General features: G+C 37.2%; 2 protein-coding genes across 2 annotated transcripts; both read right to left on the bottom strand.

The window, feature by feature from the left end:
* Positions 1 to 517: 517 nt before the first annotated feature.
* LOC120628716 (venom carboxylesterase-6-like) lies at positions 518 to 11,137 on the bottom strand. Its single transcript, XM_039897294.1, has 10 exons — positions 10,898 to 11,137; positions 9,044 to 9,140; positions 8,492 to 8,677; positions 7,527 to 7,712; positions 6,276 to 6,466; positions 5,732 to 5,900; positions 4,118 to 4,302; positions 2,479 to 2,629; positions 1,793 to 1,916; positions 518 to 721 (listed from the first exon to the last, which is right to left on the bottom strand). The coding sequence occupies exons 1-10, from the start codon at positions 11,126 to 11,128 to the stop codon at positions 529 to 531; spliced, it is 1,713 nt and encodes a 570-aa protein (XP_039753228.1). The 5' UTR covers positions 11,129 to 11,137; the 3' UTR covers positions 518 to 528.
* Positions 11,138 to 14,151: 3,014 nt separating this feature from the next.
* Positions 14,152 to 23,878, bottom strand: LOC120628708 (venom carboxylesterase-6-like). The gene is made up of 10 exons (XM_039897277.1): positions 23,659 to 23,878; positions 22,848 to 22,944; positions 20,678 to 20,863; positions 19,509 to 19,694; positions 18,437 to 18,627; positions 17,698 to 17,866; positions 16,906 to 17,090; positions 16,081 to 16,231; positions 15,336 to 15,459; positions 14,152 to 14,345 (listed from the first exon to the last, which is right to left on the bottom strand). The coding sequence occupies exons 1-10, from the start codon at positions 23,851 to 23,853 to the stop codon at positions 14,153 to 14,155; spliced, it is 1,677 nt and encodes a 558-aa protein (XP_039753211.1). The 5' UTR covers positions 23,854 to 23,878; the 3' UTR covers position 14,152.
* Positions 23,879 to 24,275: the final 397 nt, after the last annotated feature.

Below are 24,275 nucleotides of genomic sequence, written 5' to 3' on the forward strand. Positions count from 1 at the left end.
CGATTCCCACAACTGGAGAGTGTTTGTGTGATGAACATGAATGTTTTTCAGTGTCTAGGTGTTTATCTGTATATTATAAGTATTTATGTGTATTATATTCATAAAAAAATATTCATCAGCTATCTCAGTACCCATAACACAAGCTAAGCTTACTTTGGGGCTAGATGGCGGTGTATGTATTGTCGTAGTATATTTATTTATTATTATTATATTAATTATTAAACCGAAATAATTCTTCACAGGCTTCAGAGGAACATTATATACTGTCTCTGGGACTTACGTTACGTGAAACCGAAAACCTTTTTTTTAATTAAACTACTGCCATAGTTTTAACTGAAAGAAATCGGATATAACCCTAACATCACATGTAAAATTGAAATCATGTGACTTCTGTCACTTTATCAAGTCCGCGTTGCGTAGCGTAGGTACTATGCGCGTGTCTGCCATAAGGAAATACGAAGGGGGACACCTTATGAAATATATATTTATTATTTATTTATAAACCACCCACACAATGTTCCTATTAGTCTAAAATTCATTGTATATTCCGTTATAGTTTTCATTTTCATTGAAGCCGAGGCTGCTCCAGAAGGTTTTGTTGCCGAAGTCCGCGCTGGATTTCATTGTCATATCTCTCGGACCGGCTATTTCCATGTAAGATAATTCAGTTTGATCCGGTTTAACTTTCAACCATGTGGGAGCATTTGGCAGTTTTGGTACTCTGAAATAATATTTATCATTATCAGCACAGAATTAAGAACATACAGAATCCGTGTACACGACTAATTGGAGCAACAAAAACCACTCCACTATAGTAGTGTTTCTTGAACAGGCGGTTAGACACTTTATTCCATTAACGTCCGTTTCCTCTATTCAATCTATCTGTAATCTGTTGATAAGTTAGTAGGTAAGTATGACGGCCGATTGGCGCAGTAGGCAGCGACCCTGCTTTCTGAGTCCAAGGCCGTGGGTTCGATTCCCACAATTGGATAATATTTGTGTGATGAACATAAATGTTTTTCAGTGTCGGGGTGTTTATCTATCTTAATATATATAAATCTCCTGTCACGATGTTTGTCCGCGATGGACTCCTAAACTACTGAACCGATTTTAAATTAAGAGATAGGATAGCTTAGATCTTTAAGTAAAGTCACAATTTTATTTTATTGCAAATTATTTGTCCATAAATAATTAACAGTCACATGTTATATGTATATACAACTATACTCATTTAAGGCTTCGCGATACTGAATACTTTAAAAACAAAATCAAACGCAGACGAAGTCGCGGGCAACAGCTAGTATATTATAAGTATTTATGTATATTATTCATCAGTTATCTTAGTACCAACACAAGCTACGCTTACTTTGGGACTAGATGGCGATGTTTGTATTGTCGTAGTATATTTATTTATTTATTTATTTAAGTTTCTTAGCAAAGTTGTTATTTGTTAAAAAATGTATGTTTTTTTTTAATTACAACGTTGAGAATGAATCTATCTCTCGTTCGTTGAGTTATCTATCGTTGAACAATGAATCTATAGACCTCTGCGGACCTGTGCGTATTGGTGGGCTCCACACACCATTGAGAACATTATGGTAACAACTTTCAGGCATGCAGGTTTCCTCACAATGGTTTCCTTCACCTTTGAACCAAGTGATATTTTAATTTTCTAAAACGTACATAACTTAGAGAAGTTATGGGTGCGTGCTGGGTTTCGAACTCGGCCTCATGAAGTGAAGTCGAAGTCCTATCGACGCTTCACGGTATTCTTATAGATAAAAGTGATTACCCAGTCGTGGCGTAGCTGTAGATCATATCGAGAAGAGCAGCTCTCATCTGCAGATCTTCAGCGCGAGTTGTCTCCGTCGGTAGGAACTTGAGAACTAGTATAACATCATCAGCGTGGCTCACTCCTGTAACAATTAAACACTTATAGTTTTAAGTTTAGAAATTATTTGTATTAAATTTATTGATTTGCTTTTTGTGATTATATATATAACGTGTTAATTAAAAACTAAATAATGCTTCACGGGCTTTAGAGGCACATTATTTACTGTCTCTTAGATTTATCTGTGAATCCGAAAATATAAATTTTTTGAGTAAAACTCTGCCATCGATTTTACGGAAAGAAATCAGATACAGCCGGAACTTCATGCAAAATTAAAATCATGTGTCTCTTGTGGGCTAACCAATTAGGCATTGGGCATTCAACCAGTAAGGGGTTACCCGCATCGTGCCTTCTCAAAGGCGAGAAATCCCGTTAGGTGGGAGGCGACGCGACGTGAAGTAGCGATAATATTGACCAGATTTTCACAAACTTTGGGCAAAATGAAACAAATAATTCAACCCGTCCTTCTTAATTGTGAATATTGTTCGGTCACCACAAAGCACGCGTCATTGCATCGAATTTATTACAGGCAAATACTTGTTACTAATTTGCCTCAAACAATTGCACAATGCGAGTAATATACTTACCATAGCTTTCATAGTTTCGGGCCAAAATGTTGGAGAAGCTGTATTGCCACTTGTAGGAGAAGCGATAGAAGTAGGTCGGTTGGCGGGACCGTGAGGCGTGTATAAGTGGCATCTTTCCAACATCTGACTTTAACAAACGATCTCCGAGAGCCTGCACAAACAGACATGCAATATTAAAATGCTTACCCCTTAATATGGAACATTGTAAAGTGGTTGCTTAGTAAGGCAATGTTTTGTCTTCTTCTTTTGAATGCCAAATTACCGATGAAAGATAGAGAGAAAACTTTGGTTTATTTTGCAGAGTAACAACGTTTATTAGTAGGCACTTAAACTATAAAATGGTGTTATAAGTTTGTCTTGTATGTGTGTGTATGTGTGTGAGTGTGTGTGAGAGTGTGTATCTTTTTGTGACATCGTATTTCCAGAAGAGATGAACTGATTTAGAATTTGAGTTTTATTGTTTGAAAGGTGAATAAGTCGGGAGTGTTCTTGTCTTCTACAGTTGCTAAAAGTCGCCGCCGCCACAAAATGGCAGATGACATATTTTTAAACAATTCCCTCAATCGAACAGTATCAAATTAAAGGGCTTGAATTGTGGAATAATGTACGCTGTATTGAAAATCAGATATGATATGTATATAATATATAAATATAATAATAATAAGTTGAGTCGACCGTTGTTGTTCCGATCGTCGTTTCAGTCAATGGTCTTCTCGCGAAAAGCTTCGACCAACATCTTAAGAAGCTTTCGCTTGGTTGTTGGATCAAGGGTAGAATACAGAAGGCAGTAGTCCTTGAAACGGCGCGTATTGTGAGGAGGTTCCTCACTCTGGAGCCCTGACCACCGGTTGCTTGGGTATTCAAAAGCCCCGCAAGCGGAGGGTGGAAGTTTTTTTTTATAAATTTTTAATAGTGTTTTTTAATTTATTTTCAAGCATTGTTAATAATTTTAAAAAAAAAAGAAAGAAAAATAATAAATGATAGAATATAATAATATTTATTTATTTGCCAAATTGTGGGTACATAACAAGTAAACATTTAATTAAACAGACCCTTCACAATCGACTGTCAGAGACAGTGCAACTATTTTAAAAAATAGATTTAAAGAATAAAAAAAAAATCAGAAACAATAATAATAATGCCATTTAAAATTAATTAGGCAAATAATATAATTATAAATGTTGTTAAACATTTACAAAATTTAACTAAGTAGCTAGATTAAATAACTGTTTGCCAAAACTACTGATGCCATGTAGTTATAAGTTAAAGTGGTAAAATTTCTCATCTGGAGACAGAAGGGCTGGTTAACGTTTTTCACGAAGCAGCCTGGATGCACGGCGAGCTATTCTGGATATCAGCTTTGCAGATAAAATCATTGAAAGATCCGAGTTTTACGTTAATTGAAATGGTGCAAGTATTTTATATAACAATTATTATTGATACGTGTGTTTTATCTAAACACAAAGTGTATTCATTCAGCCATTCATTTATCATTGTCAGTATGGCCACAAAGCCGTGTCAAACAAAAACCTTTTCAGTGTTAGTGTTATAAACTTCAACTTACGCTCTTTTCTATTTGCATCTACCTCACATCTTTACCAACATTGTAAACTGAAATGACTAAACATAAGTTGCTTACTTGAACGAGCTCTTCAAATGTGTTTTGGGAAACAGGTCTGCCCTCCAAGTACTTCTGCTTTATCCTATTGGCAACACTGGAGCGCGTGCTAATAGGCAGGGTGTCATTGTAATCGAAAATGTTGCTGGCAAGTTCTTCCCATCTCGCTTCCAGCTCTGGTAGGATAGTGGGCTCTCTTTGGTAGGCTAAAAAAATATTTATCGTCATAAATATGGTACCTCATCACTTCAAACGATTGAAGTCCACTGCTGGCCATAGGACTTTTGTAGGGAGATCCAAAATCCAGGGTTCTGGGCCGCTTGTTTCCAGCAGCTTCCAGCGACTCGTTTATCCACCTCGTTGGTGGCCGACCAACGCTGCGTTTAACAGTGCGGGGTCACGGTTCCAGCACCTCGGAACCCCGGCGGTGCAAATTAAGATTGTTATAATAATAATTATAATCTTGCTAATGCCCCTTTGCGAAGAGGTGATAGCCTACTGTGTAGGACTTCGGATTATCCTTCGGAGAGACAGAGTTCAAACCCTGGAACGTTCCTCTAACTTTTCGAAGTCGTGTGCGCTTCATGCTTAAACATCACTTGCATTAACGGTGAAGAAAAACATCCCAGGAAACCTGTATGCCTGAGAGTTCGCCATGTGAAGGGGTGCCATCGCCAGGGGTGTGAAGTAGGTACACCAAGCCACATTTGGCCAGCGTGGTGGACTACGGCTGAAACCCTTCTCATTCTGAGGGGAGACCCGGGCTCTGTAGTGTGATGGTTATAATGGGTGGATGATGATTATGCACATCCCTTTAAGCCCAGTAAATGCAGAATTTGTCAGTGAAATGGCAGACAACCTAGAATAGTATGCTTTAAAATATTCGTAGGTACTATAAGGCTAATACCATCTCAATCTACTGGCATATTTTACCTAAAGCATAGTTTATATGAATTACGAAGCTAGCCAGTGTTATTGGCATTGGCAGCAAAATAATTACCTAAAAAGATTTTATTAAAAACAATTTTAGGATCTCGTAATCCGTAGTTGAATCTTCTAGACAAAGTAAGCTGTAATTAAACAGCACTCATAGATAAAGATTCGATCTCACAGGAATAAATTCTCACTGGATCTTCTTCTTATTTTTTCATAAAGTTTTTTTATTTCGTTTTTTTTAAATTCCATTACAAGTTAGGCCGTAAGTGAAAGAGGGAAGCTGTAGTAGCAAAGTAGGGTTAACCTGTTCTACAACCGCTAAAAAGAGTTACAAGTTAGGAGTTCACGAGTTACCTAACTTTGATACCTGGCATCGATATCTCCCATGACTCGTCCACAGCTTTTAGGAAAATACTCACCGTACACTTATGGTGAGTTTAATTCTTTGTCAAATTAAGTTTACATGACGCTTTTTCAATGCTATGTGCACTTGTAATTGACGTGTATATCAGTTCCTGTTTTTGTGTGTGTGCTTAACTAAAAAACGTGTAATATGCTTGTTGTTATTGCTCTAAATAAATAAACGCTGAATCGCTTAGCGGTAGTCGTAATCGTCTTTGTGGGTAGGGTGGTAACTAGCAATTGCCGAAGTGATAGTTTTTAATGATAAGGTAGTATAAATACAGGAGTTCATCGTACCTGCTGCGGGATACAGCCCTTCGTCAGAGGTCACTGAAGCGACGAGTGGGAGACGTTGCATCGCTCCAGCTTGACTGGCAACATAAGGATGTTGAGTGAGAAAAGGAACCTTCGTTGCGGAATCCTCCGCAGTCGGCGCGAATATATTCAACCATTTCATTCTCCAGTCCTGAAATCATTGTTAGAATTTTAAGTAGCTCTTTGGAAATATATAAATCACAAATTTAAAAAACCTCGACTTATATATTTCATTATTCTACTAGTCATGCCCTTTCATTTGATACCCATATTGAGGGAGTTGTGAAAAAATATATGTCAATTGTAGCAGCGGCCATCTGAGACCGATTTTCTTCAAACATAGCTAAGAACAGTTCTTAAGTGACGGCCAATTAGCGCAGTGGGCAGCGACCCTGCGCCCATATCAGACACACACACAGATACCCACACAGACACGTTAAACTTATAAGACCCCGTAGTTTTTGAATTGGGGGTTAAAAAAGAGGCGAGAGAGAGTGTCGAGGTGTAAAAAGCGTACCAAACTTACAAACATCTCAATTTGAGCCTCGACTAGCATATCTCCAGGTCTATACCGAAGGCACTCTGCCATTTCCCGACTGTTGTTGGTAGCACAACCAACAAGGGAGGCCAGTTCTTTGGCCTTTTGCACAGGTTTAGTAGAATAAGCCCAAGGTGAAAAAGCTGAACCGCTGAAAGCAATTCCTCGGTGGAATAGACCTAGAAATTGATGTTTAAAAATATTATTAGTATGACGTGTCATATTTCAAGTTACAGATTACGAGTACGAATATAATGTGTACAACAGTAATTTTGCAAAGGGTATTCTGATATTTATAACATGAAACGGGTGCATTTTCGATACACTTCAAACAGTCTGATTAACGTCGAACCGAGCCGAGGTCCGAGTCCTCGAAGGAGGCCAAAAAGGTCGACGTCCCCCACTTCGTTGCGCCGTCGTAATCCCTCAGGTGATTATCGGCAAGTGTCCATCCGAAAGACGAAAAAACGATACACTTTAGTCGTGTATTGAGACTGAGACAACACCATGATGCCTTCTGGTATCTTAGGCGTTATGAAATGTCATTTTGAGTCAAAGGTTTTTATATTCCACTTCAAGTTAGCCCTTAAATGAAATCTAGTAGTAATTATATAATTACAACATTTTATTTTGTATTTTGTATTTCTGATTTTTTTTTATTTTTAATATAATCATAATTTTGCTGTGTGTGCTTCACTTTATTTATTTATTTCATTATTTTTATTTATCTATTTAGTTTGCCGTATCGGCACTCGGGTCTCAGCTGAAAATCAGCGGCATGCATGTACTCAGGTACAATGCATGGCAAATGCTGAGCTGTACACCTTTCTGTCTGGTGTTACACACAACCATTGTATGTATACTATGTTGTTACTTTATTATTATAAGATGTATTGTTTGTAACACTTAAATAAATGTTTTTTCCTTCTTTATTTCTTTCTTTCTTTAAAATAATTGACGGCCGACTGGCGCAGTTGGCAGCGACCCTGCTTTCTGAGTCCAAGGCCGTGGGTTCGATTCCCACAACTGGAAAATGTTTGTGTGATGAGCATTAAGTGTTTTTCAGTGTCTGGGTGTTTATATGTATTTTCTAAGTATTTATGTATATATAATTCATAAAAATATTCATCAGTCATCTTAGTACCCATAACACAAGCTACGCTTACTTTGGGGCTAGATGGCGATGTGTGTATTGTCGTAGTATATTTATTTATTTATTTATTTATTTAATTACTGTACCTTTAGAAAGTGGTGACAGATAGTGGTAGTGCACACTAGCACCACCAACTGACAATCCGGTAAGTGTGACACTGTCAGGGTTGCCGCCAAACACCTTGATGTTATCGCGAACCCACTTCAAGGCGAATGACTGGTCCTTCAGACCAGTGTTGCCTGGTATTACTGTATCGCCCGTGCTTAGGAAACCTGGTGTAGCAGAAAAATATTTATCCGCTGGTAGCCGCTGGATTCAAGCGGCACAAAACCGTGGAATTTGGAATTCCCTACAAAAGACCTATGTCCAGCAGTGGACGTCTTTCGCTTGATATGATGAGTGTACAATATGTACCTAAGTAAATAATATTTAATGCCTCTGTTGTCTCACGCCCATTTTACAATAACAATTAACCAACTGGGCAAATAACTACCATAATATACATTTTAGGCTTGTTTTGCAACAATTTTGTCAAATATTGCCTCGCACACTGGTCGAGTTGCCAACTTTACTGCATGTACAGCTGTTGTACGTTTATATTTTGATGTGAGCTCAGAAAGGTAATACAAAATCTACTCTGATATGGAGTCTTATACCGCATAGTAACATTGTTTAACCAATAGCCTATAACGCGTTCCAAATGACTATGTGAGATGGTGATAACAAAAAGAACACCCCGCTAGGTTGTTAACTTCTCCTTAAACCACTTTAAGTTTACGAATATGGTTATTGCCATCTCATTACTATGTTTATATTTTGTATGTAATGAAGGCATCAAAAGTGCCATCTATGTGCCTACTTGAATGTATACAGTATACAGTAATATACGGCTATACAGTATACAGTAATATACGGTAATACAGTATACAGTAATATACAGTCTGTCACCACCCTTCCCGCGGTTGTCGTACGAGGCGACTAAGTGAATATAACGGAGAACGGGTAGTACCGTTGCTCTTGCTAGACTTTGACTAAGAAATTATAAGCTTACCTAATGGTCCCAAACGGTAGTTAACTGTTACGAGGACCACGTCTCTGTCCATCATATGGACACCGTCGAACTGTCCTCCAGCTCCGTAAACGAATGCTCCGCCGTGGATGAAGATAACCACTGGTAGCGAAGCATTAGGGCTCAGATTCGGTGTGTGGACATTTACGAACAGACAGTCTTCGCTACCTGAAAAATATCGATCGGTTTATTCCAATCCCAGTGAATGGTTTAAACCTGCCAATCGTGGGACTTTAATAGGCTTATTTTCTATCATTTATTATTTTTCTTTTTTTTTTAATTATTAACAATGCTTAAGAATAAATTAAAAAACACTATTAAAAATTTATAAAAAAAAAAAAACTTCCACCCTCCGCTTGCGAGGCTTTTGAATGCCCAAGCAACCGGTGGTCAGGGCTCTCCAGAGTGAGAAACCTCCTCACAATACGCGCCGTTTCAAGGACTACTGCCTTCTGTATCCGACCCTTGATCCAACAACCAAGCGAAAGCTTCTAATAGGCTAATTATTACGATTTAAATTTTATGGAAACTTACCTATAATCCCATTAATCGTAGGATCGAATTGAAGACAGGCGGGGGGAATGCGCGTCGAATTCCATACCCCGGTCCACGGCGGCATCGGTTGAGGATCCTACAAAAGCAACATATTTAAAGTATAACGCTGGTTACGTGATTGGAGAATGTAACCACTTAAGTAAGCTACAAGGTGTGTGAATAAAGTAATCAGGTATATTTTTTACAAACAGGTATACCGCTTCTCAGTCACTTCCTTGGTAAGCTTCAGAATTTTGAGTATCGTCGCAAGGTTGCCTGCCTTTCGGTATTGTATAAGATATACTTCGGAGAGTGTGCTCAAGAAATAGAAATAGAAATAATAGAAATATTAATAGAAAATATTTATTACACAAACTCAGTACAATAAATCTTTGGAGTGCTGACCCCTAAACTAGGAAATCCCGTATCTTAGGGGCCAGTGCCTTCCCGAACATTGATTCAATCATTGAGATAATATATCCAGTTTAACAAAGGAAACTTTCAAAGGTGTATTGAGTTCTCTAACGGTTAAGTGAGAATAGCATGCTGACTGGAACGCGTGTGTATGTGTGTGTGTGTGTGAGTTAATGTGTGTGTGTGTTTATGTTTGTGTGTGTATGGGTCTCTGCGCCCATCTGTACGTGAATGTTGTGCGTGTATGTTCAACAAGAACTGTTTGTTCTAGTTCCTTCCTTCCGAACCGCGAGGAACCGTAAGGATCTGCATCTATTTAAGGCACATGCCTGTAATTACACCAGTCTTAAGACCGGGCCACAGCATTGCAACAATGCTGCTAAGCGGCAGAAATGAGCATGGCGGTAGATCTGTCATAAAAAGATGTACTACTTCTACAATATAAGACTTTATCGCTATTAAGTTGATCAATTTATTTATTTATTTATTTTAAGTACATGTACCTTTTTTCCTAATTCTAAGGTCGCCTGGCAGAGATCGCTATATAAGCGATAAGGCCGCCTTTTGTATTCGGCTTCTATTTTTATGTTTCTTTTTTTCTTGTATAGTTCTTAATGTGGTGTACAAATAAAGAGTTATAATAATATACATTAGTTATACATTTAACCCACTTACAGCCAAGGTTATACAAATTAATTTAAATACACGTAAACTTTTTACTTAAAAAGAATAATTGGCCATATGTTTGGGTGAATATTCGACTCCTAACTAGATATCTGTGTCTAGGATATCATAATAAATCAACTACGAACTTTTGGCTTATAAGTACTTATTAAGTGTAGATTTAGTTATGTATAAGCAAATGCAAGCACTAATTACCTATGTTGTACAAAACATGATAGACTTGCCTGTTATTAAAACACTAACAAGACATTTTATATGTCTTTTATAACACTAACAATATTTCTATCTACTTACGTTTGTTTGAGTACACGTGGTATAAATCATAAAACACAGTTTTATATTTAATTGGGCCTCTTACAGAAGGTTATACACAAATACGTAAATAATACTTTCTGTTGCCCGCAACCTCTCTCTGCGTTTATTTTGGTTTCGGTATAGGCTTAAAAATAATTTGTCCAATCTTTATCAAAAGGATGCAAGTTATCACAGACAGTAATTATTTTACCTCTAATGTTCTAAACGTTAACCATAAAATAGGAAAATGGGAAAAAAATCGGGTTTCAACTTTCCGCGGGTGAAAAGTGAGATGTGCGCGGGGCGTTTTCACTGTTTTTGGACACAATTCACTGAATACAATAATGGCTATGCATTCTGTATTTTCTTAATTAAATTTGCTAATATTATAATGGCTACAAAATAAAGATATTTTCTCAAGAAGGTAAAAGATTATAAAGGGAAAAATATATTACCACTTACTTTGAATCTAAATTCTCCAATCGGCGGGCTGGCGTAGGGAACACCAAGAAAGCTAACGAATTTCCTGCCACCCGTAGAAACTCGCGATTCACCCAATAACTCACCATTCACTGTGTTTACTATGAGATCTTTACATTCTTGACTTATCACCATGGCAACGAGGAATAAAAAAACAATAAATTTTAGACTCGACATCTTAAATACGAACGCGCTCGCGACGCTTGCTGGCATCCGATTAACTTTTTCAGTTGTTGTGTGTGTATATGCTTTGTTCAATTTCAATTTCAAATATAAGGACGCGTTTGTAACCCTCCTAGCTTTATACGAACGTTGTTATCAACGTCACCTCACAATAATGTAAACATATAATTATGTATGAACGCTTCATAAGTGCCTGTGATAGGCCTACATGAATAACGATAATTCGAATTTGAATATACGAACACTTCCTCACCTATTCAAATTAATTCGAATTATCATTTAAATTTTATTTAATCTTCTCTGCAGCCTACCTTATTTTTGTTTATTGTAGTAGTAATTAACATTTTTATATGTCAACTTCAATAAAAACAAATATAACAGTAATAAAAAAAAAACTTTGGCATATTATAATCAATCTACCTAAAATAGGGCGATGCGACATAAAATTGCAGGATAAGAAATAACGAAATAGTGATTTTTTCCCACTTGAACCTATCAAATTTCAGAGCGCGACAAAACTATAATTCCGACGTTACGCCATATTAGTGAGACCTCAAATTTTTAATAAGTGAAGCTATAAATATGCCTACTTCAAAATAACTTTGCTCAAAAATTATTTACTCATGTAAGCCTGTCACAAGCATTTATGAATCGTAATAAATCTTTAGATGTGTAACTGCCTCGTTGGTCTAGTAGGTAACATGTTCCACTACATTTCACGAGGTTCTAAGTTCGCATCGGTCGTGTCAAAAATTTGTTAGGTAAGTATTGTGTTTTTTTGTTAAAGAATTTTCAGTACCAGCTCATAGCTAAAAAACTGGCGGTGGGGTTAAAGCCGTCGCTCCCACCTATTATCACGAACTTGTGATAAAAGTCGTTAAAACCCACCAACCCGCTTTGGAGCAGAGTGGTGGGTTAATTCTCTTAAACTAGTTGATATAAAATTGATATTTTTGTAATCTTGTGTTGGCGGAAAATACATGTTATGTTTATTTTTATAGGATGTTATATACACTTTACATATTAATGTAGGTATATAACAAAGCTGCGAAAATCGCGGATGTTATCATAGTGTGGAATAGTTAGTTAAAAGAAAACCCGTGGAATAGTTTGCGGATGATGATGATTAAGAGGTTTCTTTTCAATATGCCAAAAATGGTCGTCAAACATGGCTTGAAACTTTGTTCTCAGGACGAAATTAGCGTTTTGTGCGAAAATAAGTGGCCTTTTACTGAATCACAGAATTCAGAACACGCAGAACCCTCATTCAGCCATTATGACAAGCAGTTAATTGTGCCTGGAAACAGTGAAAACGCCCCAAGTTTCACTTCACACCCGCGGAATATTGCTATTTCACAAACTTTTTCGATTTTTGCAAACTTTTTCGATTTTAGCAAACTTTTTCGATTTTAGCAAATTTTATGGTAAACGTTTAGAACATTCGAGGTAAAATAATTACTGTCAATTGCTATATGAATTGAAGTAACTAATATCAATATTAGTCGTGTATACGATTTCTGTATGTTTTCAATTCTCTGTGCAGGATATTATTTGAATGTGTCAAAGAACAAAATCAATTAAATGTTTAACGAGCGCGTAGGCTTAGGTTCCTACTAAGTTTCTTTGATCTCGTGAAGACGTATAGGAAGCCGGTTAAAGAGCGGTTTGATATAGCGTTAATCAATTACTTTAAACCAATAGCCGACTTACGAGTAACATTCCCTCATGTCGAAGCGTGTTGCTTGTTTAATAATAGAATTAACTAAGGATTCATTAAAAAAAAACTAAATTTAATAAAATACTCAAATACCTACTTATGATTTATAATCGAGCAGAGTTTCCTCTTACAAATTCTTATAAACATGAACGATTAACAGCGCAGTGCTTCTATTATTATACGGTTCAGATATCTTTTACAATGTTACAATGTTTTACAATGTTTACAATGTTGATAACGAACCAATAATATTATTTTATGATAAGTATTATAGTCAAAGTAAATACTCCGTTATTTGTAATGAATACGTTTTTGCAGCGATTGCGTTTGAGACACTGGGCTTGATGTCCTCGGACACGCAAAATTTTATAAACATCGTGTCCAAAAATTGGTCTTGACGTCTGGTGCCCCAAGAGCTGGCGCTTATTTAGCCCAACGGCTAAGTCTAGCAATTCAAAGGGGTGCCAAATTTTGGGTACCATGCCCATAAGTGTACAGTTAGACGGCTTATATTTTTTTGGAAATATTAATTTTAGTTTGCTATTAACATTATGATTTTACTGATTGGAATTATAATTAACGTTAGCACGAATAAATATTTATTGTGTAGTCAAAGTCAAAAATATCGTTATTCAAGCAGCCCCATGGGTGGCACTTATGATGCGTACATTACATTATTTGATTCCGCCAAGAGATTCTCCTTCAAACTGCAAGATGTTTAGTTGGATCAGAAGATAGTTGCGAGAATTCATCTCCTGTGATGACATCTTTAACATTGTTAACATACTCACTTAACAATTACTCATTGTAAAGTCAACATCTCCTGAGGATGCTCCCGTTACGGAGCGAAATGTACCCAACATTGCCGGAGATCTGTATTGTGTGGATTGAAGAAATTATAAATTACATTTCACAGATTCTCCTGTTTTTTTTTTTAATTAGGCTTAATTTTCATAATATATCTACAATAAGTTGCTACCTTGATTGCAATTTAAATTGGTGGTTTGTGAAGATGCAGTGTAAGGTGGTAGAGGGCTAATCTGTTAGAGATATTGCAGTTATCATACCCCGTACAAAAACGCTAAATTGATTGGAGATCCGACGTTTTCGGTAGGCTTGTGAACTCCAGCCACGGCTGGAGTCTCCCGTGAGACGAGACTAAACAAAATTCAGAAAATATAAATTTTCTCTTTGCCGACTCTGCCAGATTTGAACCTTGGACATGTCGCTTACAAGACCACAGCACTCACTCAATGCACCAGCGAGGTCACCCAACTTCAAGGTAGGGAAGTAAAAAATACGTAAGTTTAAATCTTTATTTTGGACTAAACAATAGACTAAAATTCATCATAAATTCCGTTAAAGTCGTCATCTTCATTGAAGCCGAGACTGTCCCAAAAGGTTTTTTTGCCGAAGTCGGCACTGGATTTCATTTTTATATCGCTCGGTCCGGCTATTTCCATGTAAGACAATTCCTCTTGTCCCGGTTTGACTTTCATCCATTTGGGTGCATTCGGCAGTTTTGGTACTCTAGAATGGAAGGCGTAAGTTAATTCTAATTATTAGATATTATTAGCTAAGGTAGATGGACGTTGGGTACTTAATTTACATTTTGGATTTGGAATGAAATGTGGAGATTCGTGTAAGAACCAGAGTTACCGACATAGCTCAACGGGTCAGAGTTACCGGCACATAGTTCGGAGAAAGGATGGACGTTGGCGTCCCAAGGTACTGGAATGGCAGCCCCAAACTGGTAAGCGCAGCGTTAGTCGACCCCCAACGAGGTGGACAGACGACATTAAGCGCGTCGCAGGTAGCCGTTGGATTCAAGCGGCACAGAACCGTGGAACTCCCTACAAAAGACCTATGTCCAGCAGTGGACGTCTATCGGACTGCTTCCTTTTCTGTGGAACACATCTCTAAACCTGTTCGATATACGAGATCTGATTACTTAATGCCGATTACTTGCTTTACAACAAAAATAACGTTGCTCAGGTCCGAGACAATTTCTATTTATACTAATAATAAAGCGGTTGTTTTTTATTTAAGCGCGCATATCTTATACTACGTCATCTAGCCCCAAACTAAGCGTAGCTTGTGTTATGGGTACTAAGATAAGTGATAAATATTTAAATGAATAATTAATATACATAAATACTTATTAAAAACATCTTTTTTGCATTGATAGTTCAATAGTTCAGGAAGTCAGTGTGCAAGTAAGTTCGGAAAGCAACGTGGTTGGAGTTGGATATTGTGTTGGATAGCGGAAAAATGATTGTATGGGAAATTTATAAGTGTCCGTCGACGAAGTCACGGACAATAACGCTGCTGATTCTAGTTTGTGCCCTCTACTTTATCGAATATAAATTTTGGTATTTTTTGTAATGAACACATATTTTAATATTCTGGCACTCATGACTAAACGACTCGAAATGCGACGGTTGAAACAACACAAAATGTCACAGATGAATAAACTGAGAAACGTTGACAATAATATAACAGTAGTGTTGAAAAGATTACCCAGTCTCGGCGTAGCTACAGATCATATCGAGAAGAGCTTCTCTCATCTGCAGATCTTCAGCACAAGTGGTCTCCGTTGGGAGATACTTGAGAACCAGGATTACGTCATCAGAATGGCATACTCCTGCAAAAATGAAAGAATCAGTAATCTGCAGGACAAGTTTGATCTATTTGGTGACAAATTTTTACGCAGAATTGAAGTAAGAGCGCGGTTTCGTGTACGCAGTCAAAATTTTAAATGAAATTAATCAGTCTGCGATCTAAAGCGTTTGAATTAACTTGTAATAGCTCATTGATAACTATAATCGTTCAATTACCACAAAATATTTATTTATTTATTTTTACATATTGTTAGGGACACTTACACCAACAAGATGAGACTACATTATTTATTTATGATTAACTATACAAAAATTCCAATAACATAACAAAAACATTATACATCATATTAATATACTATAGTAATACTCTGCGAATATTAAAATAAAGGTCATTCAATATTCTCAGAGTACCTTAACAATTTGCGGAACAATGCTATCCACCTATCATGTTGTATCGTGCGTTGAATGATGACAATGCATATGTTTCTTGCAATAGTTCTACAAGAAGGGGCCACGAACAATTTACTTTTTCGTGGACGAAGGTTATTTGCTTTAGGGGCACGCACACAACACAGCTGGTTATGAAGTTCTGGAGCATCTCGGTCTCCTAGTAAGATTTGGCACATAATACGAGTCATACTGACCATAGTTTTCATAGTTTCGGGCCATCACGTTGGAGAAGCTATACTGCCAGCTATAGGAGAAGCGGTAAGAGTAGGTCGGTTGGCGGGATTGCGTAGCGTGTATTTGTGCAAGTTTGCCAACGTCCGCCGTGAACAAACGATCCCCAAGAGCCTAAACAACATGACAATATACAAAACAAAGTACAAAAATAGACCAAGTAGAAAATTATTTTTATTTTAATAATTATATTCTGCCTAAATGTTCACCTACTCATTAATATAAATGTTTTGTGCAATTGCTACAAGTCCAAGCCTAGTCTGAAACGCAAATGCCATGAAATTTAGTATTTATGACTGAGTATTTACGGTTCTCATGCGTTGAAAACGACAGATGGCTCTATATCGTATTTTTATTCTCCACTTAGATTCCTCAAATCAATTGTTTCATTATCTTCTCCATAAAAAATTCAGTTAAAAACACTAATCTTCCGGAATTAGGTACCTCAAAAATTCACACATAAGTATTTCCCGTTATTTTTTTCAAATTTATCTTGTAGCTATTTGACATGTATCTGGCAACACAAAAATTTTAATATTTCTATTTTATTACTGATCTGATTTTAACTCTTTATAGTTTGACGAAAAATTCCGAAAGCGGCTATTTTCCGCCCTAATGGCAACGCAGTGGTGTTTTGCCATTAGGTCGTAATTTGTTAGATATACAATGTGTAGCTTTCTTTCTTCTTATTTCTACGTTTTATTTATCTTTATTCTAATTTTAAGTAAAATGCCTAAACGTGACCTTAAAATTACGCTCTTAGTAGTCATAAAAAATAACTTTCTTACTTGGACGAGCTCGTCAAATGTTTTCTGACTGACAGGTCTGCCATCTAAGTACTTTTCCTTTATCCTGTTGGCAACACTGGTACGCATACTGATAGGCAGAGTTTCATTGAACTCGAAAATGTTGCTTGCAAGTTCTTCCCATCTCGCTTCCAGCTCTGGCAGGATAGTTGGCTCTTTTTGATAGGCTGCAAAAAATATGAGATTCGTTACATCGTTTAGTAAGCGGGGTCTCGTGTCGCACTTCGATCCCGCTAATTCTCACTAACGTATGATAACTTAAGCCCACCAACCCGCATTGGTAGCACAGTGGGTCTATGCTCTTAAATATTTTCTTCTAAGAGGCGTTTATTCGGAGAGTGTAGCAGTTAACGTCTTTCAACATTAGTGCAACTAAAATTCTTTTTGTGAAGTAATGGTAGGACTCGTTTCCCGGAGGGAAAGCAATTCCATAAAACACCTTGTTGTGCAGGGCATGGTAGAAGTCCCTAGAGGGCATAGTTATAAATCACTTGCAGTAGTGTGCTATACTGTCTGCAAATTGGGAGTAATGGCGAATGATTTTGAGGCGAGTCACAGCTGCTACATGCAGTGTCCCAACGTGATGATCATGACCACTCTGCTTAGAGTGTTACAGCCAAGAAGAAGAAGCAAATTATGCTTCAAGATCATTGCATAATGCTGGATTTTCAAGTTTAACACTCAGCTATTGCAATGGTATTTTATGAAGTGCAGTTAGATTTAGTTTAAACTAAATTATTGATAAGTTTTTTCAATTTAAGGCGGGTATAATACCTGCTGCTGGATACAACCCTTCTTCAGAGGTCACGGAAGCGATGAGTGGGAGACGTTGCATTTCACCAGCTTGACTGGCTGTATAAGGATGCTGGGTGAGGAATGGATTTTTCGTATTGGGATCCTCCGCTGTCGGCGCGAATACGTTGAACCATTTCACTCTATAGTCCTGTTCATAGTGACAGTATAATAATGTAAACAAATGAATGATAGTTGGACCAATTTGATGTTTCTTGGTTTTATTTACCTCAATTAGTGGTGGTTTCAAAACAGAACTTTCCTTAATGAGAATCACCACTATTGATTACTTTCAATATATGACATTCTTTAGGTGAAACGAAGTTAACTGGTTCATAAAGGGAATCATTTAGGTTTGTATATGTTAGACGATTCACAAACATTTTAACATTTTAACCTGTTACTGGACAGACTAATTGTTAAACAACAATTCATAATAAGAGAACATGAAAAAAAAACCATGTACTAAATATAACGTTTTATTTAAGTAATTATATATTTAACGTTGAAGTAGAACATCGTGAGGAAACCAGCATGTCTGAAAGTTGTCTGTAGTGTTCTAAAAGGCTTGCGAAGGCTACGAATGTGCAATTCGCAAATCTAAACCCTTCTAATTCTAAGACTTGGTTCGCACCCGATGATAGATTGATAATGATGAAATAATACGTCAGATAAACATCTGTAGAAATCAGTCAATAAAACAAATAAACATCAAACTCACAAACATCTCTATTTGGGCGTTAACAATCATTTCTCCGGGTCTAGATCTGAGGCATTCAGCCATGTCGCGGCTATTGGTGGTATCGCAACCAACGAGGGAGGCTAGTTCTTTAGCCTTTTGCACGGGCTTAATAGAATGCGCCCACGATGTAAATGCTGCTCCACTAAAAGCGATTCCTCGGTGGAAAAGACCTGGAAATCATTAAAAAGTTAATAAGCTTTTTTGATACTTTAGTATTCTTTAGCAGGTACCTTCTGGTACTGACCACAATGACGCAACGTACGTTTTAATTACTTTAAGAGTATGTTTTTTCTCCTTTTTTTGTATACGAATTTTATGTTACTGTAATAATAATTGTAGTCAATGAAGCATATTATTATTTTATTTAGAGTGCAAATTCATAATGTAAAAAAATTGGATTGCATTATCTACTAGGGCTAGGGCTAACTTGCGTTGTATGAGATATCTATTCATTCTCTCTATTTTAGAAACAGCATGAGAAAACGGTAGACATAATTATCTCGTGGCACATAGCTGTAATGGACCCTGAAGAATCGGATACCCCAAATATGCAAAACACTAAGAGATTATTGACAGGACACTGATCCGAGGAATTTAACGAAGAAGACGATTCTAACATCATCCTGTATTCTCCTGCGAAATTGTATTAAAAAAAAGACACGATTAATCCAAACACAGACAGCCAGTTGGCACAGTGGGCTGTGGTTGGGTATTCTTAAAAATATTCATCAGCTATCTTAGTACCCATAACACAAGCTTCGCTTACTTTGAGGCAAGATGGCGATGTTAGTATTGTCGTAGTATATTTATTTATTTTATTTATAAAAAACCAATTCCTAACATCTATTCTTATAATCAATACTTGACCAGCGTGGTGGACTCTAAGCCGTTCTAATTCTAAGAGGAGAATTAAAACGGGTATCCCGATGAGGACTGGTACCAGATAATGAGTTGATGATGGTGGTTATTCTGACATTGCTAGAAAAAAAACTAAACCAACAAAGTCTTGCGCTATACCAGCAGTTCCTTTAATATTTAGTCAGATTATTACCTTTAGAAAGTGGTGACAGATAGTGGTAGTGCACACTAGCACCACCTGCTGAGCACCCGGTAAGTGTGACGCTGTCAGGGTTGCCGCCAAACGACTTGATGTTATCGCGAACCCACTTCAAGGCAAATGACTGATCTTTCAGACCAGTATTGCCTGGTATAACTGTATCGCCCGTGCTTAGGAAACCTGATGAACAAAAACATTGCTTGTAGTGTCTTAATATGACAAAAAAAACTTGCTGCTATAATATTCATGAGTCTTATTCAAAACAGAGCAACAAAAAATATGCAAGAAATTGAAAATAAAAATTGGATACCTTTTCTTTAACACCGTTCTTTTAAATATACAGATTTTTCGACGGAAGAGCACACATGCAGTTTTTCAATACAGTTTTTACAACCCTCTTTGCTTAGAGTACAGAGATATCTCGAGTTACTTCATCCTATAGCATAGTTAAACCAAAACTCAAGCAAAGAAAGAATGAATGCATCCAATTGCATACAAATCCGTTAATAGTTTTTACGTGATATCCAAACGGATATAAATACTGCCAAAAAATATTCGAAAATACTTCTACTTATCATTTTTTATAATTTACATCGATAATTAGAGCGGCGGCAGAATTTTTGGTTTTCCTGCGTGCTTCGGTTTAGGCAGCGTCTTTATATGACTCTTTAAATTAACACTGTTAATATTTAAATACACATTTATTTACAGTCCAAAATGTCGTGAGTAAAGTTTATTTTAATAATATCCTTTATTCTTATCTTAAAGTTTAATTGCCGCTAATTTATTTTTAACTCTAATTACAGTAGGTATATACCTAAACTCAAATATCATAAAAGCATAATATTAACTTATCCCTTCTCTTTTGCCCGCCCATTCCAGCCATTTTATCATTAACTTCCCTTTTTAATCTTGATTCCAATTAGTTTGAATTCCCGCTCGAACTTATGTCGATCACAGATTTTATGCACAATTTTAGCCAGAGTATTAAGAATGTTTTGTAACACGGTAACTAACTCCGCGGTGAGGTTGCGAATTCCAAATTTACGTTTTTTTTTTAAAGACACGCTAGCAAAGGCAGTTATGCTAACAATTTGAATATATAAAGTAAATTCAGAGAAGACTATCCGTTACGTTAAAGTTTATTTGATACGAGAACTTGCCTAACGGTCCCAAACGGTAGTTAACTGTCACGAGGACAACGTCTCTGTCCATCATATGTACACCGTCGTACTGTCCTCCAGCTCCGTAAACGTAGGCTCCACCGTGGATGAAGATTACGACGGGCAGTAGAGCACTGGAGTGAAGGTTCGGTGTGTGGACATTGACGAATAGACAGTCTTCGCTACCTGAAAAGGGGTACTGATGGTGAATATTAACAACGTATACAATTTGGCACTTCTGGTGTACTTTTAAGATGATTTCTCACAACCTCCTTGGCGCAGTGGTGAACGCTGTTATAAAATATCACGAAAAGTTCACAAACAAAAATTAACATAAAACGGAATCTCTGCAACTCCTATTTCCTTGGTTTTGGAAACATAAATGGTGATGGACAGGACATTGCGTGATGAGGACTAATGGAATAAGTCAATCACAAACTGGTAGCCAAAGAACCAGAAAAATGTTAGGAGGACAATATAAAAGATGGGAAGATGAACTTCAAGCTGTAACAGGAAATAAAGGTAAAGGAAATCCAGAGATAGACATGAATAGACAAAGTTGGAAGAGTCCTTAGTTTTTCTTTTAGATAAACAGATGCAGTTGCTGTTAATATTATTTAATCTAAATAATTTGAATTTAGTATCTGAATAAAGGCATTGTATTATTATTTGTTTAGAATTTATAGTTACTGAATTTTCTCTGGTTTGGCCGTGGTTACTTAACACCCTAGAGACAAAGACGTGTTAATTAATTATTTTTTTATTTTAATCTTAATTTTCATAATATATCATGGATTTCCGGAAAGTAACGTGTTTCTATCCAATATTCAAAGGCGTGTTGCCAAGTGATTTACGGTTCCTGAACGATGCCGTGTAGAAACCGATAAGGAGCATGAGCTATGAAGAAATAAAAAAAACCATTAATCTTTTCTTAAATTTTTAACATTTTTCATAAAGCCCTTGGAACCGTACCTTTTTCCGGGATGAAAAGTAGCCTTTATGTTAATCCAGGGTATTCTGTAACTTCTATCCAAATTTCGTTCCGGTTCAGAAGTTTTTTCTTAACAGAGTAACAAAAATCTTCCATCATTTATAATATTAGTAGGAAGTAGCAATTAGGATAGGATAGGATTGATATTTATTACTATTATAATTAATAATCTTAAATAATCTCACTCGGATAACTCTGAAATAGTAGCAATATTTACTATACTGCTTACATTTATTTACACCCTAGGGTGAAGATAAATGTAATGTCGATGTGAGAGCTAGGTTGAAGGCCGATTGGCGCAGTGGACAGTGACTCTGCTTTTTTAGTCCAAGACCGTGGGTTCGATTCCCACTACTGGAAAATGCTACTGAGCTGAACATAAATATTTTTCAGTGTCTGGGTGTTTATCTATATGTTAAAAGTATTTATGTATGTTATTTATAAAAAAAAAAACATCAGTTATCTTAGTACCCATAACATAAGCTACGCTTACTTTGGGGCTAGATTCTACTGGCAGATTTTTGTAATTAAGAAAGGCTAGCTTAAATAAGTGGTGGTAAAAGCGGTGATAGTCTAGCGGGCAGGATTCGGCTTTACTTTTGGGAGGCCGAGTTCGAATCCCGGCACGCATCTTTAACTTTTCTAAGCTACGTGCGTTTTAAGAATTATCATCACTTGCTTCAACGGTGTAGGAAAACATCGTGAGGAAACCTGCATGCCTGCACGCTGGTCTCAATAATGTCCCCAAAAGCGTGTGAAGTCCACCAATCCGCAGTTGGCCAGCGTGGTGGACTACGACCAACACCCTTCTCACTGAGGTCCGTGCCCTGTAGCGGGCCGGTAATTCTCGGTTGCTCTTCTAATAATTTTAAATGACATTGTGAGATGGTGATAACGAAAAAAAAACACCCGGCTAAGTTTGTTGTGGGCTTCTTCTTAGGCCAGGACGCGTTTGGAACCCTCGTAGTTTTAGTTTTAAGTTTACGAATGTGGTTATCGCCATCATCTCACTACCGTGTAATTCTTATGTACGCATCAAAAGTGCCACCTATGGGCCTACTTGTATAAAGATATTTTTTGACTTTGAATGGGTCGAAGATGATGATGTAGGTTGCTCTAGCTCGTATGACAAAGTTGAACATATCTTTAAGGTGTGTTCAAATTCTCATGGAAAATTACCTGTGATTTTATCGATCGAAGGATCGAACTGAAGGCATCCAGGGGGAAGCCGCGTGGCGTTCCATGGTCCAGACCAGGGTTGCATCGGCTGTGGCTCCTAAAAGAATTTGATATATTATGGTAAAATGTTTATACGGCAAAGTTTTTTGGCGCAACGGTGAGCGCTGCGGAATTAAGTAGGAGGTCCCCGGGTTCCCCGGGTGGATTCCCGACAGGGGCAATTTGGGCATTTACAATTTCTGATTTTTCTCTGCTCTGGTGGGAGGCTTTTGCCGTGGCTAATTACCACCCTCCCCGTTAACAAGGGCCGCTAAGCGATTTAGTGTTCCGGTGCGATGGCGCGTAGAAACTGATTAGGGGTATGACTACTATAGCCACTAACACGTTAGCCCACTACCATCTTAGACTGCATCATCACTTATAGTGGAATAAAAAAAACTGTTCTCAAAGGTGTGTGGAGTCCACCAATCTGTACTGGGCCATTGTGGGAAAACACCCGTGCCCTGTCGAGGGCCGGTAATGGGTTGAGTCGATGATGATACCCCTAACGGATTAGCCCGGTACAATCTTAATGCGTAATCTCTTAACACAAGCAACTGGGATCGCAGTCAAATTCAAAATTTCTTTATTCATGTAGGGATGGTGATAACTTCGTTCGCCAACTTAAATCTAAAGCTACGAAGGTTCCAAACGCGCCCTGGTCTAAGAAGAGCCCACAACAAACTTAGCCGGGTGAAGCCGTGAAAGTGAAGGTCTAGTTATAGACTTACTTTAGTAATAATAACGAATTTTAAAGATTGAAAACACTTACTTTAAATCTATATTTTCCAATCGGTGGGCTGGCGTAGGGCACACCGAGAAAGCTTACGAAATTTCTGCCATTCGTAGAGATTCTTTGTTTACCTAATATCTCACCGTTGGCTACCTTTACAATGGGATCTGAACATTCTCGACTTCTGACTACGGCAACAAGGAGTAACAGAACATACAATCTAAGACATGTCATCGTGAACCGTGATGCACTCGCGACAATAGCCGGTATCAAACTGAGTTGTCCACGAGTTCGCGCTTGTTTATATGCTCCGTTTTTATTGTATATTATAATATATTTAAATTTAATTGAATTTTCATTTAAATTTGATTCTTTATTACTTCACAGTCTACCTCATTAATGATATATTTTAAGGGCCCACATGTGGAGTGAAATATAACATTAAAATTCGAATTCAAAATTCAAAAATGTTCTATTCATGTAGACTTTATCACAGGCACTTATGAAACGTTCATATATATAACTACATTAGGGCATCGTGATAACTCAACATTCGTGAACTTAAAACTTTTAAAATAATAAAGATTAAAAAGAAAAACTTAAAACTACAGCTAGGAGGATACCAAGCGCGGAATCAAGGATTTCACCTGTTAATC

This window comes from Pararge aegeria, chromosome 13, assembly GCF_905163445.1.
Source record: "Pararge aegeria chromosome 13, ilParAegt1.1, whole genome shotgun sequence".
NCBI lineage: Eukaryota > Metazoa > Arthropoda > Insecta > Lepidoptera > Nymphalidae > Pararge > Pararge aegeria.